The sequence below is a fragment of the Talpa europaea genome (genome assembly GCF_964194135.1).
Source record: "Talpa europaea genome assembly, chromosome: 9".
NCBI classification, from domain to species: domain Eukaryota; kingdom Metazoa; phylum Chordata; class Mammalia; order Eulipotyphla; family Talpidae; genus Talpa; species Talpa europaea.
In genome coordinates this window covers 59350373-59365914 of record NC_140076.1, presented here as the reverse complement: position 1 = coordinate 59365914, position 15542 = coordinate 59350373, and the positions used below count along the sequence as shown (strand labels likewise).

The 15542-nt window shown below is 31.5% G+C and overlaps 1 protein-coding gene across 7 annotated transcripts in view; it reads right to left on the bottom strand.

Annotated features, from left to right (window-relative positions):
- DOCK7 (dedicator of cytokinesis 7) overlaps positions 1-15542 on the bottom strand; it is a gene marked incomplete at both ends in the record, with an annotated part of 152880 nt that overhangs the window by 98183 nt on the left and 39155 nt on the right. For all 7 annotated transcript variants that reach the window (XM_084242692.1, XM_084242693.1, XM_084242694.1 and 4 more), the window contains 4 exons: positions 7337-7499; positions 8131-8224; positions 10905-11047; positions 13669-13834. In XM_084242692.1, the coding sequence (XP_084098818.1) occupies positions 7337-7499; positions 8131-8224; positions 10905-11047; positions 13669-13834 (566 nt within the window). The remainder of the gene's footprint in view (positions 1-7336; positions 7500-8130; positions 8225-10904; positions 11048-13668; positions 13835-15542) is intronic.

Here is a 15542-nt window from a genome sequence, read left to right as displayed (position 1 = left end):
ATGTGACAATCTTTAATATGAGTTTTAAAACCAATGCTTCATTTTGTTATGAAATAATCTGGAGTAAATATCTGGTAAACATGATAAAGACAAAGCAGGAAGAAATATTGTGCTGATAGAGATTCTGTCTAAAATACAGTAGACCATGATTATTATTGACTTTAAGATTAGGTATCACTGTACCCTTATATATTCGTTATCTTATATCCTATACATTTTATATATTTTAACACTACTATGAAAACATAATTTTAAAGGGATCTTGCCAGAATACAATAAAAATGAATGTATTTGCAGAATCAAGTTAAAGTTTAATAATAATCTACTCCCTAAGATATGGTATGAGTCAAATACTTATATATAGGTTTTCAATAGAATTAAAAATCATAACAAATTGTTGAATGTTCGAATAGCCAGGGAGAGGTGTAAATGTTTCCAAATTCAATAAGACTAAATGCTTTATATAACAGAAATTTACATTTTTTGTTTTGACTAATATTATAATGGAATTTTAGGTTATTTCCAATTTAAAAACTATTTGAATTCCAAATCCCCCAGGATAATTGAATGGAAATCCTTTGACCATAATATCACTTATATTTATTTTAAAATAAGTTTTTAAAGAGACTACTAAAGAAAAATTAAATTTAAATTAAATTCAGTTTTTAAAGGTAAAGCACCTAAATTAAATACTGAGTCACCTATGGCAATGTTATTCATTCAGTTCTCTATATTTTAAATTATGCAAATACATGTCATATACCTTTTGTGTATGACATACAGAAACACATATGATCTATGTGGATCTTACATAGAAGTTTTGTTTCAAAGAAATATAAAGGCAAGAGTATGTTTTAGTTTTTGAACCATAGCTAAGTTGTCAAAATTAACATTTTTAAGCTAGAATACCAAAATGACTTTTTCTCAAAAAAAATTGGAAGCTCCAAACATAAAATAATTCATTGCTTAATATACTAATTGATTCATCTATTTTACAATTATTGATCATTCCCACATAGTATGGCTCATTTTGAATCATTAAAGAGTACTAGGTTTTTTATCCACACAAAAAGCTCACTGAGATAAAATTCTGGGAAAGAAAGGATTATTTCTCTTTATAATTCACAAAACTGTGTCCCTCTGTCCTCACTTTATCTAATTTCATCACTAACTCACAATTAATCTAATGGCCTTTTTGTCAGTCCATATTCCCTTTGATCTCTAATATTTACTAGTGACAATATTCTTTCTTCAAACTTGACCTTCATTTTGCCTCCACAATACTACAACACTCTCCAAGGATTATCCCTAATATGAAAATATCTTTATAGCCCAATTCACTCCCAGTATTTATTATTGTGACCCATGTACAATCTTCAATCCTTCCATCAGTTCTCCTACTCTGAAAATCTATCCACTCATCTATTTTCCAAGAATGAAGTTCCAGAACTCCATGTTAATCCCAGATCGTTTTCAGTTCCCCTTCTTACTCTGCCTATCTGCCATCCCTCCTTCCGATACCCTTGTCTCCTCAAACTCACATACCAAATAACAAATTCATTAACACCTTACTGCCTTTGCTAATCTTTCCTTCCTTTCCACACTTTCACACTATTCCTTTCCTCTTTTTACTCATCATTAATGGCTCTACCACACATTTAGTCATAGAAGTTTGAACCCCAGTAGACAACATGGGGCTTTTTTAAATACATATTTATTAGGGTTTCTTAACTTTGTAAGCCATTTCTTCTGTATCATAAACTACTAAATCCAATATAATTTTTTAAAAAGACTCATAATCTGATATGCTTTCTTCCCATTTCTGCTGCCAAAAACCTGCCAAAGACTGCCTTTAATCTGGAGTGTCCTAAATAATCTAAACAGTCTACTTACTGCCTGTTCCTATTAATTTTCTGTCTATCTTCCCTCAACTGTCCTAAAAGAAATTTACAATTGGCTGCATACTACTTTAAACTGTATCATTCAAACTTGTCCACAGAAAGGCTACAATTACTAAGTATAATGACAATATATTTTTACAGGTTCTAGAGTTAAAAGACTGAAATGGCTTGCTATAGCATAATTTTCTTGTGGAATCATATTAGAATTTTATCTTTAATCTTAGACTTATCCTTTAATCTTCTACAAGATAATGTTCCTAGAAAACATGTCAAGATTTTCTTTATGAACTTCTATATCCCATGTAACTGCGTACTCATAAGAACATGCACCCCAATTAGAAAGGCTTATGCTTATCTATTACTAACAACTGCAAGCACTGCACTTATGTATGTACTATTAAGTGATCATAAAACACAACAGTTTTGAAAATTGAAAAGAAAATGACAAATAGTTGGTCCTTTTATTAAAGTCCAAAGTATTCTCACAGCAAATTAACTAGGCAAAATTACTCAATTGGTGTGAAATGTCCAGTTCAAGGTCATGTAAGCAGGACTAATAACTTTCACATTTAAGCTTCAAAAATGTGGTTTCAGTGATAACTTAGTAAATTAAAATATAAACAAGATTCCATCTAAAAATATAAAAGCTGCTTTCTAAATTTATATATTTAACCCTAGTAACAATCATAAATCCAATAAAATCATTAGGAATATTTGAAAGAGCAATCACCTACAAACTTCAAAGATGGGAAGCTCTAATGTTTATCTTCAAATAAGCAACTAAGCCTCAGTTACCACACCCAATATATGGGAATAATAATAACCTTGCCAAATCTACTTTATGGTGTTGTAAGTATAGAGGATGAAGTATATTTGAGTAGTTTTATAACTGTAAAGTTCTAAACAAATGCACATACACGTAAAAAACTGGATCTTCAGTATCACTAGCAGATAAATAATCTGTACAAATATCTCCTAACTGAAAATACTCCATAGCTCATGAAGGAAAACAAAACTGCTCTCCTCACATTCTGCTACTATTTCTGGAACTTAATTTCTTTCTTCCGACTATGAGATAATAATACCCCATTACCTTCAAAGGCAAATATCTAACTAAAAACTTCTGGGTGCCTATATTAAATGTTAAATATTAAAATGTTAGGAAACAAGCTCTCAACTTAAGAATTTTGTAATTAAAATAAACAAGAACCAATTAAACAGAATAAAAGCCAGAGTGACATATCCAGGGCAAAACAAAGATAACAGAACATACGGCAATAGCTTAAGACATTTATGAAAATTCAAAATAAGTGCAAAGTCCAATATTCTCTAAAATAGGGACCATCAACTTGAATGGGAAAAAAATACTTCTCAATTTTTATTGAAATTCTCATTTTCTTAAATTTTGAATATAGGTAACTAACCATAGCAGTATTAGCAATACATAAAATTTTTAATAGAAATCATACATATTTTTATATATAACAACTATTGCAGATATCTCAAAGTATTATTCATGCTTACTACTATTTAGAAAATATGGCAGACTTTAGACCTAAGGCAAGATCTTATTTAATTCATGAATAAACACATATACATCAACTTTAACATTTTGATCATTGTAATTCAATGTAATTGATTTCCTTTGTTATCTTATATATTTCATGCATTTAAAGACATTATTCAAAAAAAGAGAATGATAGGATTTACAAAACTGCCAAAGGGTACCATGCAAAAAAATACGTCAAGAATCCCAACTCCAAATGGAGACCTACTACTATGTAATAACTAAGCTTAAGAAATACAAATTAGATGGCTTTGTGTCATAAATAGCACACATTTACTTTGACTGCCAAGCTGTTTCTAGAAACAAATTTTTAGGGAAAAATTCAATCAATACACACTGAGTTTATTAAACTTCAAGAGAAAACAGAAATGGTAAAATAATAAAACAATCATAAAACCTCTCATAAATTACTGTGGGTAAATTTTTTAAGTCCTTCTTTCTTAGAAATACATACTGAAGAAATGACAGGCTCAAAAATCAGAAAAAATAATAGGGAAGAGAAAAGAAGAAACAAGAATGAAAATATAGGTTAACTGTACTGTTCTATTTATTCTACTTATGTTTACAATTTTCCATTATAAAAAGTTTTAAAATATATTCAGATTAATTCATAATAACAAGTTTCCTAAGGATTATTAAGAAGGGAATGGGCATATTCCTAACTACTAATTAAGACCCAAATCAAAATGAACTACATTCTTTCATTTTGTTTCTCATACAGATTGTTCCCAGGTCTGAACACTGCGTTCACTTTTTTACATTCTTAGTAACACAACATTTGCTAGAAATAGCCTGTTAAAAAACTGGAGAAAAACAAATGAAAGTTCAATAGGTGATTACAAATAAAGCTACTGCTGGGAAAAAGACTAACTCTAATAACAATAACAATCTTGCCAAGAAGGGCATGTGCTCTATGACGTATAAAAACAGATAAAAACTGATGCCAATAAAACACATAAGCATTTGCTCAATTAGAAGTACCTTGATCTTTATAATTCAAAGCCAACAGTGGTGGTCAAATACAAATTTGGAACTTGAGTAAACTTACACACCATCTACTACTTAACTTTCAGATGATTTTAGGCAGTCAATAAAAAAAAATTTCACCAGCAGGAAAACACATACTTTGTTTGCTTATCTTAATGTAACAATCACCCTATGATTTTTTATATATATACTGTGATGGCATTAAGTACTTCCTTGGTAAAGCAATCATTTGCTACACATACTCTCCACTCATTTGGCACAGTAATATGTCATTCATTTCCTAAATGCTAGAAATTACCATGTATCTCTGTGATCTCATTTATCCCACAGAGGATTTGAAAAAAGGAGGTACCTCTAGGCTACTACTATGGAATAAGTAATCAACCATTGTGGAAAAAAAACTGAGTTAATTTAGACATGAAAATCTCTAATTTTAGGTGTAGCTTAATAACAGATTTTAAAAATGGTTTTGAGAATTCTCATTATTTTTAAAAGCATATTTTTTAAATGTATATAAAGGTGAAATTAGTTTTTTTTCTAAATTGCCTGATAATAACCATAGAAATTGAAAGCAAAATATATTAAGTAATATTAAGTGTTGCTTCCAAAGTACAGTTTTTCTTATGGTTTCTAGCTGCAGTCAAATGTTTTCTTTAATCACATCCATCTGTTCTTCCTTTACTCAGGTAGGTTTCTTAAATCTTTTTTACCCTATGAAACTCTTTACAATACACTCAAGTTTCACACTAAAAATAAATACAATGAACAAATATATTCGTAAAACTCACATTAAAAATGCTTACATTTCTGATTTTTTTCAGATATAAATATAAATTCTCTGGAACATTTATAAATGAGGAAATCACTTTGTTTTTTGCAGGCTCTTAGAATTAATGAGATAATGACTGTATAAAGTTAAAGGATCTTAGTGTCTACTTTGTTTTTTTTTTTTTTTTTTTTTAGAGGCATGTTTATTTATTTATTTGTTTTTGTTTTGTTTGTTCTGTTTACACATGCACTGGGTACAGTCAGAAGCGCGGGAGGGTGAGAGAATTCACCAGAGCCAGAGCGGGGAGCAGAGCAGGCAGAAGGACCGAAGTACACTGCTGAGGGGAGCAGCGGGCGGCAGGAGAGGTCTGCGCGCCATGTGGGACCCTACTCCGGTGGCCAGGGAGCAGCCGGGGATCGAACCGGCGCCGCAGAGGCCGCGGGCAGCTTCGTAACCCAGCGCTCAACCGCTGCGCCACCGGGGAGGCCCTCTACTTTGTTTTCTAAAGTTATTCACTGGGAAAATGCACACATACAGATTTGTAAAATGACCACTAGAAAGTATTAGCAGAAACTATGGCTTATCCTGAAGCATTCCTCAAAGGCAAAAAGAATTCAAACTGAGCCAAAAGAGTATTATAATGATCCATTAGGAAAAACATGACAGGCAAAGAGAACAAATAGTAAAGTCTGGGATAGAATTGAACTTTGCCTTATCAAGGATGAACAAAAAAAGTCTTTGAGGCTAAAATGAAATAGGCAAAGCAGAGATCAGCATGAAGTCAAAGAAAGGCAGATGTGTTTTACAAATTACTATGTAGAGTCTCACAGATTATTATGAAATATTTGAGGAATGATTTGAATTATAATTTCTAAAAATCTCTCTGGCTACAATGTTGAGAATTGACTGAGGAAGAGAAAGAAGATGACCAACATAGAAAGTTGGAGTAAAATCAGATCTGCATCAATCTAATATGATAGCTTCTAACCTTGTATGGTTATAAAGTATTTAAAATGTGACTTATCTGAATTAATATGTGCTTTAAGTGTAAAATATACATCATATTTTAAGACTTAGAGAGAAAAGGGTAAAATATCTCAATAATCTTTTTATTACATATGAAATCTTACTGTAGGTATACTGGGTTAAATAATGTATATTAGATTATACCAATTCACTCGTCTCTACTTTTTTAATGTAAAAAATATAAAATTTTAAGTTAAAAAGGTGGTGCCCATTATATTTCTTTTTGACAGTGTTGATATACATGGTGACTTAGACTGGAGTTTTAAAGGTAGAAATGATAAGAAGTATTATATTCACAATATATTTTGAAAGCAGAACCTACAAAAAACTTGATGGGTGGAGTAAATGTAAAGAATAAGAAAAGGAGAGGAATCATTTGATTCCAAAAATTTTGGCCTAAGGAAATAGGTAATGGTGAAAAATGCTAAGATGGAGAACTCGGGGTTACAATCTTATGTCTGCACTGTCTTGTTGGACATTCCAACAGACACATCAAGTAATGGTCTCAGCATTTACAAATAAAGGGAGCATTATTCAAAAGGAGTATATGTAAACAGAGTACCTGTAGTTGCGTAGAATTCAACCTAAAAAGTTGTAACCAGCAACCTCAAGTCAAATATTGTATGGGTAATGTATACTCAACACATACTGTTGATTAATGATTAGAACATAACATAGACACACAAATTTGATTCATGTATAATACTAGAGTGCGCTAGTAAAAACATTTAAGAAATACAGCACCATGGAGTTAAAATATTTAACCATAATAATGCACAATTCAACTTTTAGTGTTGCCACAGTGAAGTGTGATGCTCCGCAAAAATTTTAACATTTCTATCCTTCAATTTACTTCCTTCTGAAATGATGGTTAACATCTACTTCGAGCTATGAGAATTAAATGAACAAAATATATGTAAGGTAATGACATTATACCCTTGCGCACAGTAAATGCTTAAAACATTATAGCAATTAATAAAAACTGTTCAGAAATAACAAAGATACATAAGATTTTTGGTGAGTTTCTATTTTAAAATTAGAATATACAGTATCCTAGTTCAGATCTCCAAAATTAAAATGTGTTACCTATAAGTAGTGTTTGGAACATAAACATCTCTGGCAGGAAACTCCAAAATTTCTCTGGTAGGTCTAACTCTACTGTCGGGATAAAGCTTTACTTGGAGTAGCTCTGGTGTTAGGCAATAATGGGGATTTTCAGGTGCAGGAGAAATGTCTATCTTCAGTTGAGCTGCATGAGAATACATAATAAAAACAACATGAACATAGTAAATCAAAAACCCATGTTAAAAATGTTTTGGAAAGGTTTAGATCTACTTTTGCAAGAAGTCTGGGAACCAAAGTTAATATCATCTATCTAAATTATTTCATTTTACCACGCCTCAAATTTATAAATTACTAACAGACATAAATGCATATAAATAAATGTTTTTGACTTAAGGGGAAGAAAAAAAAAAAAGCAAGGAAGCTAACATAGAAACAAGCCAACATTCAAGAGTTAAAAGATTTAACTGAAACTTGTTAAACTTCAAAACAGTTTTACTTGGGGTGGTTTGCTCTGATCATAACATGAATCTCTTTCTGAATATTTACCATTCCATGTACCATTTTGTTCATCTAGAAAATAATTTAAAGCCACAATATTATCATTCTCACTTTATAATCAAATTATCAAAGGTGCTGCAACCTGCGCCCAAATTGTTTGACCACCTGGGAATAGAGTCAAGAAATTAAGATTGACAGGCACTGAGCATCAGAAGACATATAAGCCAGATAAATGAAAAAAGGAATACATAATTACAAACAATACAACATTTTTGTAGTAATAGTTGCAATCGTGTCTACTTAAAATTTTAAAATACCTGTAATAGGTCTTAGTCTCCGTAAAACAGAAGATGGTCTTCTCATATCAGCAAGGAATTTGTAGAGATCTTCATCACTTAAGCGGTCACCTTCCTGATTTTAAAAATAGAAGAAAAAGTTCTTTTCATGTTTTCAAATTTTATTACCTCTTTTTAAATTTTATATATTTATAGCCTATTATTTAAATCTACTAAGGTATTACAGAACATTACAAAATAAAGAAAATCAATACAAGTTAGAGGTCAATGAAAAGGAGAAAAGAAAGAGACATAACAGTCATTTATATATATGTGACAGTTCTATAAATGTTACAGTAAGTTTATATTTGTCTTTTCAACTTTATATCACTGAATTTTTTAAATATAAAATATGCAGTATTGGCTGAATTTAAAAAAGAAAAATGGGGGCCTCCCTGGTGGCCTAGGGGTTAAGTCTCAGTGCAATCACTGCTACAGCCTGAGTTCAAACCCCAGTCAGGGAGCTAACCCACATCTGGCACAGCAGTCCTCTCCTGCCTCACCTGCTCCTCCCCTTAGCAGTATATTTCAGCAAATTCACCTATTCTGCTCCACAATCTGTCTCTGGTGAATCCTCTCAGCCCCACACCTCTGGCCTACACCCCAGTTTGTCTACACACACACACACACACACACACAAATAAATAAATAAATAAATAAAATGTGGTCATATAAAAAAAGAAAAGAATTAAAAAGAAAAATATTGGATAATTTCACTTATAGGTGGAATATAGTGAAACTGAACAAAGACAAACCACAGATCTGTGGCATGCAGGAGAGGGAGCGGTGAGAGGTATCAAAACAGGGGAGGGAAGAACAGAACACACTATGGAGATGGTTCACAGATGATGTGGTGGTGAGAGAATTATGAGGTCTACAACTGAAGGGAGAAATCAAATATTATATAAAATGAACAGTGATGTAATGAAATTTAAAAAAAAAAGCCAAAAAAAAAAAATCAAAAGAAACTACTCTGAAGGAAAAGGAACAACTATCTAAATAGTAAACCAGAAAGTAACCTCTCAAAACACACCACACTATTGTGAAATGAGCAAAACTGAATCATAATACAAAATTTTCAATTTAATATTTTCTCTTACAATTAAAACAGCTATGAGATGGTTTTATTCTTTTCCTTGAGTCAGTTTTTAGGTTTTCTTGACCCTAACTTCCTATTTTTGATTTCTTATTATAAGTATTTAATGCATAGTTCATATATTATCCTTTTATCTTATTTGGTGGTGAATGGTTTTTTTTATTAAATTTATTTATTTTTTTACACTATTGTTCATTTTTGTGCAGTATTTGATTTCTCTCCCCATGTATACCCACAGCTCTCCCACTACAATAGCACTCATGACCCAGGGGCTGAAATTGTTAAGGCTATTTTATTACTATGAGCTCATCTTGAGCCATATCCCATTTGATCATTATTATATTCTAAACACAGGACTGATTTTCTTATATCCCTTTATTTAGAAAAGTGATTTTTAAGAGTGGTTGGAGAATTTGTGAATAACTTCACAAATAATTTTTCAATTACCAAGTTATGGTTAAAGAACTTAACTTTATGAAGATTTTTTTCAGGCACCTAATTATTGCTAAGTAATATATTCTCTTTTGAATACAGGATTAATATGTTTTTAAACAGTCCTTATTTATAATATACCCAGATTATCTCTAGATAACCTGTAAAATTGATTATATTATTGAATTCTTATGTTTTTTAATGGGCTCTTCCCTTAACAGTTTGGGATCTGTTGGTAACCCTTAGTTTTACAATTGCTATCATATTTCTGTATTTTTTCTTTTAATTTTATTTTTAATGAAGTACTGTTATTTTACATCCTTGTTAATTTTTTCACAATATAGGATTTATTTCCTCAAGTGTGGTCACCATATTAATTCCATTTTGTATTGCTTGTTTCCATATCCTTTATTGGTTGGGACATAATTCCCTCCCTTAGGATTAGCCATGAAACTTGCTTTGGTCAATAAGTAAATGTGATGCAGATTTTTCAAAAACATTTGCAAAAGTGAGCTTGTACTCTCTCTTGAGCTTGCCACTACTATGAGAACATAACCAAACTAGATGATAAGAGCAGAAGATAAGAGATAAGTCTGAGTTATACTGCAGTCTTTCCAGAAATCAGTCCAGATTAGTTGACCCGCACAAATCTTCAATCACATAAGCCTCACTGATACCCCATCCTCAACAACTAACGTGTGGGTTTGATATTTTTAAATTTCCATGTATTTCTAGTTCTTCTACACAAAAATAAATACAATCTTAAAAAATATAAAAGAACGTCTTAGATCTATAAAAATCTCCTATAAAAATGTTGACTGCATTTAAGCACAGAAATACACTTCTATCCAAAAGTTCTATTCCACATACCACAGATATAGTAGGATAGGTCAAAATGACTTGAGTGGGAAGGACAGATATAATCACATACTTACTCTAAAAAATTCATAAACCAATATTTAAGAAAAGTTAAAATATTACATTAAAAAATAAATTATATAGATGTATAGGACTGAATTTGATGCATTTGTCAACATTTAAATATAAAAACATTTAAAATATAAATTTTTATAATTAAATTTTATCCTTAATTTTTTAGATTTCTTGAGATCACAATTATCAATATTATAATGACATGGTTTACAAACATGTACAATTACAATTTTTCTGAAACTAAAAGAAATTTTTATACAATAGCCCCTGGAACTCCTATAAGATAGAATAATACCTGCTTAAAAAAATTTGTCACTGTAAGAGTAGCAGGTCGAAAGCTGGTCAGGTTACAAGCATCATCTCCACTTGTTGTCCTTTCAAGCGATCGTCGGCCAACAATACTAGAATTCCTCCTCTCTGACCAGGACCCTTTTCGTTCTATCAAGGAAAAAAAGCAAGATACTCATTTTCTTATTATTGAAATTTTGTCTTAAAGTAGCTTTAAAACAGGAAAATATCCCTGAAGATGAGTATTATCCACTCATCACATTGATTACAGTAGAATACTTTTGCTTCTGGAGAGATCAGTAAGGAAACAGTACAACTAAATCTTGTCCAACTTTTCTGGTATAAAACAACTTTCAACCATACACAGATTAATTACATGTATAACCAAAAATGACCTGTGAAGAGAAACTGTAGTGGAATGATGTATTTACTAAGAAACTATTCACTAGAATATAAATTTTAGTCACCATGTAGTGATCTTCCAGTACCAGTGCTGGAAACAGAATTTTAAGGAAACTTGCATTCAAATGTTTTGCAAGACAATACCTATTGTTTAAAACCAAAAGAACAACTCAGTTGAAGATCAACAAGGAAGTAAAAAACTTAAAGAAAACTATAGACAAATTAGACCTAACATTTATAGTACACTCTACCCATTAATAAGCAAAAGCAGAATATGCAAGCACACAAAGACAGTCTCCAAACACACAATACATTAAGTTATGAGCCAAAATACAATAATTCAAAGAATTGCAATCATATAAAATGTCTTCTCCAACAGTGGAATTAAACTATAAATCAATAAAAAGAAAACTTAGAAAATCACAAATATGGAGAAGTTAAACAGCACACTCTAGACTAACCAATGGGGCAAAGAAAAAATAATAAAATTAGAAAATACTTTATGAAATGAACACAAAACTCCCAAAATAAATGGACTATCACTAAAACATTGCTCAGAAGGAAATTTAGAGTTATAAATGCCTATATAAAAAAAAATCTCAAATCAGTAACTTTACCTTATATCATAAGAAGCTAGGCAAAGAAAATTAAGCCCAAAGCAAGCATTAGAAGTTATGTGAAAAAAGAAAGGAAATGAATGGAAATAAACAAACTGGAAGACTTACTATTTTGAGAAGGCAATACTCCCCAAATTTATCTACAGACTCAAAGCAATTCCTATCAATTCAGCTATCTTTGTTCAGAAATTGACCGTAAATCCTAACCTTCATATAAAAATACAATTGACCTAAAGTAGCAAAAACAATCTTGAAAATGATTAAAAAGTTGGAGGATCTACTCTTTCCATTTTCAAAACTTACTGCAAATTTAAAGTACTAAAGACAGTATATAGTACTACCTTAAGGTTAAACATACAATCGATGCAACAGAATTGAGTCCAGAAATAAACCCATTCATCTATGGTCAACTGATTTTCAACAGAAGTGCCAGGACCACTCACAGGGTAAAGAAGTCTTTTCAACAAGTAGTGTTGGGACAAATAGATATCTCCATAAAAAGAGTAAAGCTGAACTTCTATCTCCCCAGTGTACAAAAATTAACTAAAAAAAGAAGTAAACCAAAATGTAAGACCAATAACTATAACAAATCTTAAGACAAAGCACAAAGAAAAGAAAAAAAGATAAATGGGACTTCATAAAATTTTCAATAATTGTGCTACAAATAATACCATCAAGAGGGTAAAAAGAAAACCCGACTGGGATAAAATATTTACAAATTATGTACTAGATAGGGGATTTGCATCTTGAATATACAAAAAACCCTTACAACTCAATGAACAGAATACAAAAAAGCCATATTAAAAATGGGAATCAACTAAATAAGATCAAAAACAGTCATTAAAAAATAAACAAAGTATATGACTACATATTTCTCCAAAGAAGACAAACAAATAACTAATATACACAAAATGATACTCAATGGCATTAGTTATCCAGGAAAGGCAAAGCCAAATCATGATGAGATACCACTTCACTTGCACTGGGATGGCTAGAAACAAATGACATATAACAATAAATGTTGTTAAAAGAAATGGAGAAACTGGAACCTTCACAAACACTGCTAGTAGAATTTTTAAATATTACAGTCACAATGTAAAGAAGTCTAGCAAATCTTTAAAATGTAAAACTACAATGACCCTATAAATGAGCAATTTCAAGTTATGTATCTAAAAGAAATAAAAACATATATTCACACAAAAGCTTTATATGAATGTTCACTGCATCTTAATTGATAACCAAAAAGGTGAAACAATCCAAATGTTCACCAACTAACAAAATGTAAACTATTATCAACATTTTAAAAAAATATAAAAAGAAATACTGATACATGCTAAAACATGGATGAGCCTTTAAGACATTATGTTAAGTAGAATAAATTCACATAAGACTAAACATTGTACAACTTAATGCAAAACACATGGCAAAGGGAAATCTATACAGACTGAAAACACAGAGATGGTTTGGGGTTGGTCTGAGGATTTAGGGCAAATGGGAAATGACTGGTAATGAGTAGTACAGTGTTCCAATATTAGATTTCGAAGACGGTTGCATAACCTTGCAAATAACAATAAAAATGTACACTTTAAGTGGGTAAACGATATGGTATGTTAATTACATCTCAATAAAGTTGGTAAAAAAACCAAAACTCTTATATCTCATTACATTGCAAGGTCTACACATAAAACAAGTCTACATAAGAAAAAGAAAAAATAAATACATTTAGAAATATTTTATATAAAATACATTTACCTCCAGTGCTTATTTCTACCTCTGTAGAATCTCTTTCCAAACTACCAGCACTGCTAACAATATTCATTAAATGGATTGCCGTCCAAGCAAAAGGCATGCGATATTTCCCAAGTCTTTGGCAAAATTGATCAGCTTGACTTTTCAGCTTCTCCAATTTTTCCTTATTCTGCAAAACAAAACTTTATACATTACATGATTATGCTCAAAAGAAATGAATTAAAAGCTATTTCATAATATATAACAAGATTAAGAACTCTCAATTCTCAGCAAAGATGGAAAAATAATCTGTACTTTTCAGAGATAAATTAACAGTGTTATGATTCTAACTACTGAACAACCTCAACCCACTTTGTAAATGCATGTAGAGTAAATCTTTGAAATTTCTGTGATTATCACATCTTGAGAGAAAAGAAAGATGTGTCAAATATGTTTATCTACTGCAAGTACTATTTCTTGAAGAAACATAACCATGTTCTAGTTACTTGCTGCTAACACAAAATATTCTAGCTATGATTTGTTCAGTTTTATTTTATTCTGAAAAAGATGGAAAGAGCTGAGCCAATTTAAAATAATCCTTAACTTATAGCAACCACAAGGTGTGTTACAAATAGGTCAATAATAAATAAGCCCAGAATTTTAACGAAAGAAATAAAGAAAAAAATCCAGGACTAAACCCTGGAAAAAGACTAATGGGTGAAAGAGCACATGTCTATTTGGAAGACATCTATAAGCTGGCTCAACTTTTAGGTTAGCCCTGAAACAGAAATGCTAAAGTAGATGTAATTGCCAAGCAGTGGGGGCCCAAGGTGAAAACCTATACTAAATCTCTCACATATTCTTTCCATGTAGAATGCTGGTGAGATAATGACAATGTCAGGGACATAGGGCTAGGAAAAGATAGAAGGGTAGCTAAATGGTAGCACTGTTTACTGACATATCTATTAGGATGCCTCCAAAACAGGTTCTTGTTTTAAGAGCCTAGATATCAAGTATACTTAATTCTATCAACTTACGTAAATATGTAAAGTTAGAGTTGTATAAGTTGCTATTATACCCATGAATGCCACATAACAGAGTAAATTTAATTTGTAAAAGGACAACTTAGAGAAAGACAGAACAGGTTATTCCTGACTTCAGCTAGATAGCCAGGAGTCAGAAAAGAGTAATCATGTGTTCCAATCTACATGTATTAGCAGAACAGGTTCAGTTCTTGTTCTATATCTAGAAAAATAAAAAGCTAGAGCCTCCGCAAGGGCTCCCCTGCAGTTGAGCACAGCGCTGTGAAGTTGTCTGCAGCCTCTGCAGCACCAGTTCAATCCCAGCTGGCCGGCGAGTGTCCCACATGGTGCTGCAGACCTCTTCTGTCTTGCCCGCTGCTCCCCTCAGCAGCGTATTTCGTCAGTCTGCCTGTTCTGTTCCCCGCTTTGTCTCTGGTGAATCCTCTTACCCTCCCGCACATCTGGCCTGTACCCCAGTTCTTGTACAAATAAATAAATAAATCTTAAAAAAAAAAAAGGGAAAAAAGAAAAAAAAGCTAGAAACACTGCCTAGACTTTTTATATAGTATTCCTCAAGCATATCTCTTCCTGGCTGTTTTCAAATATTAAATCATGTGGTCAAGATCACCACATGATATTCGTAAAGCTAACTCTAGGTATCAGGAATGTGCTATTAATTGTTCACTGATATTTTGGCTTTATAATTGCTTATCTGATGGCAAACAGAGCTAGCATTTCCTCTTTTTACTATATTTCTTAGTCATATGCAGCTGGACTGAGGGCTAGAATACTTATGTATTACTAGGAAAAGTTTCATGAACATCACTATTTTGTAAAAACAGAAAAAAAATTTAATTATTTAGGAGTTAAACTGAG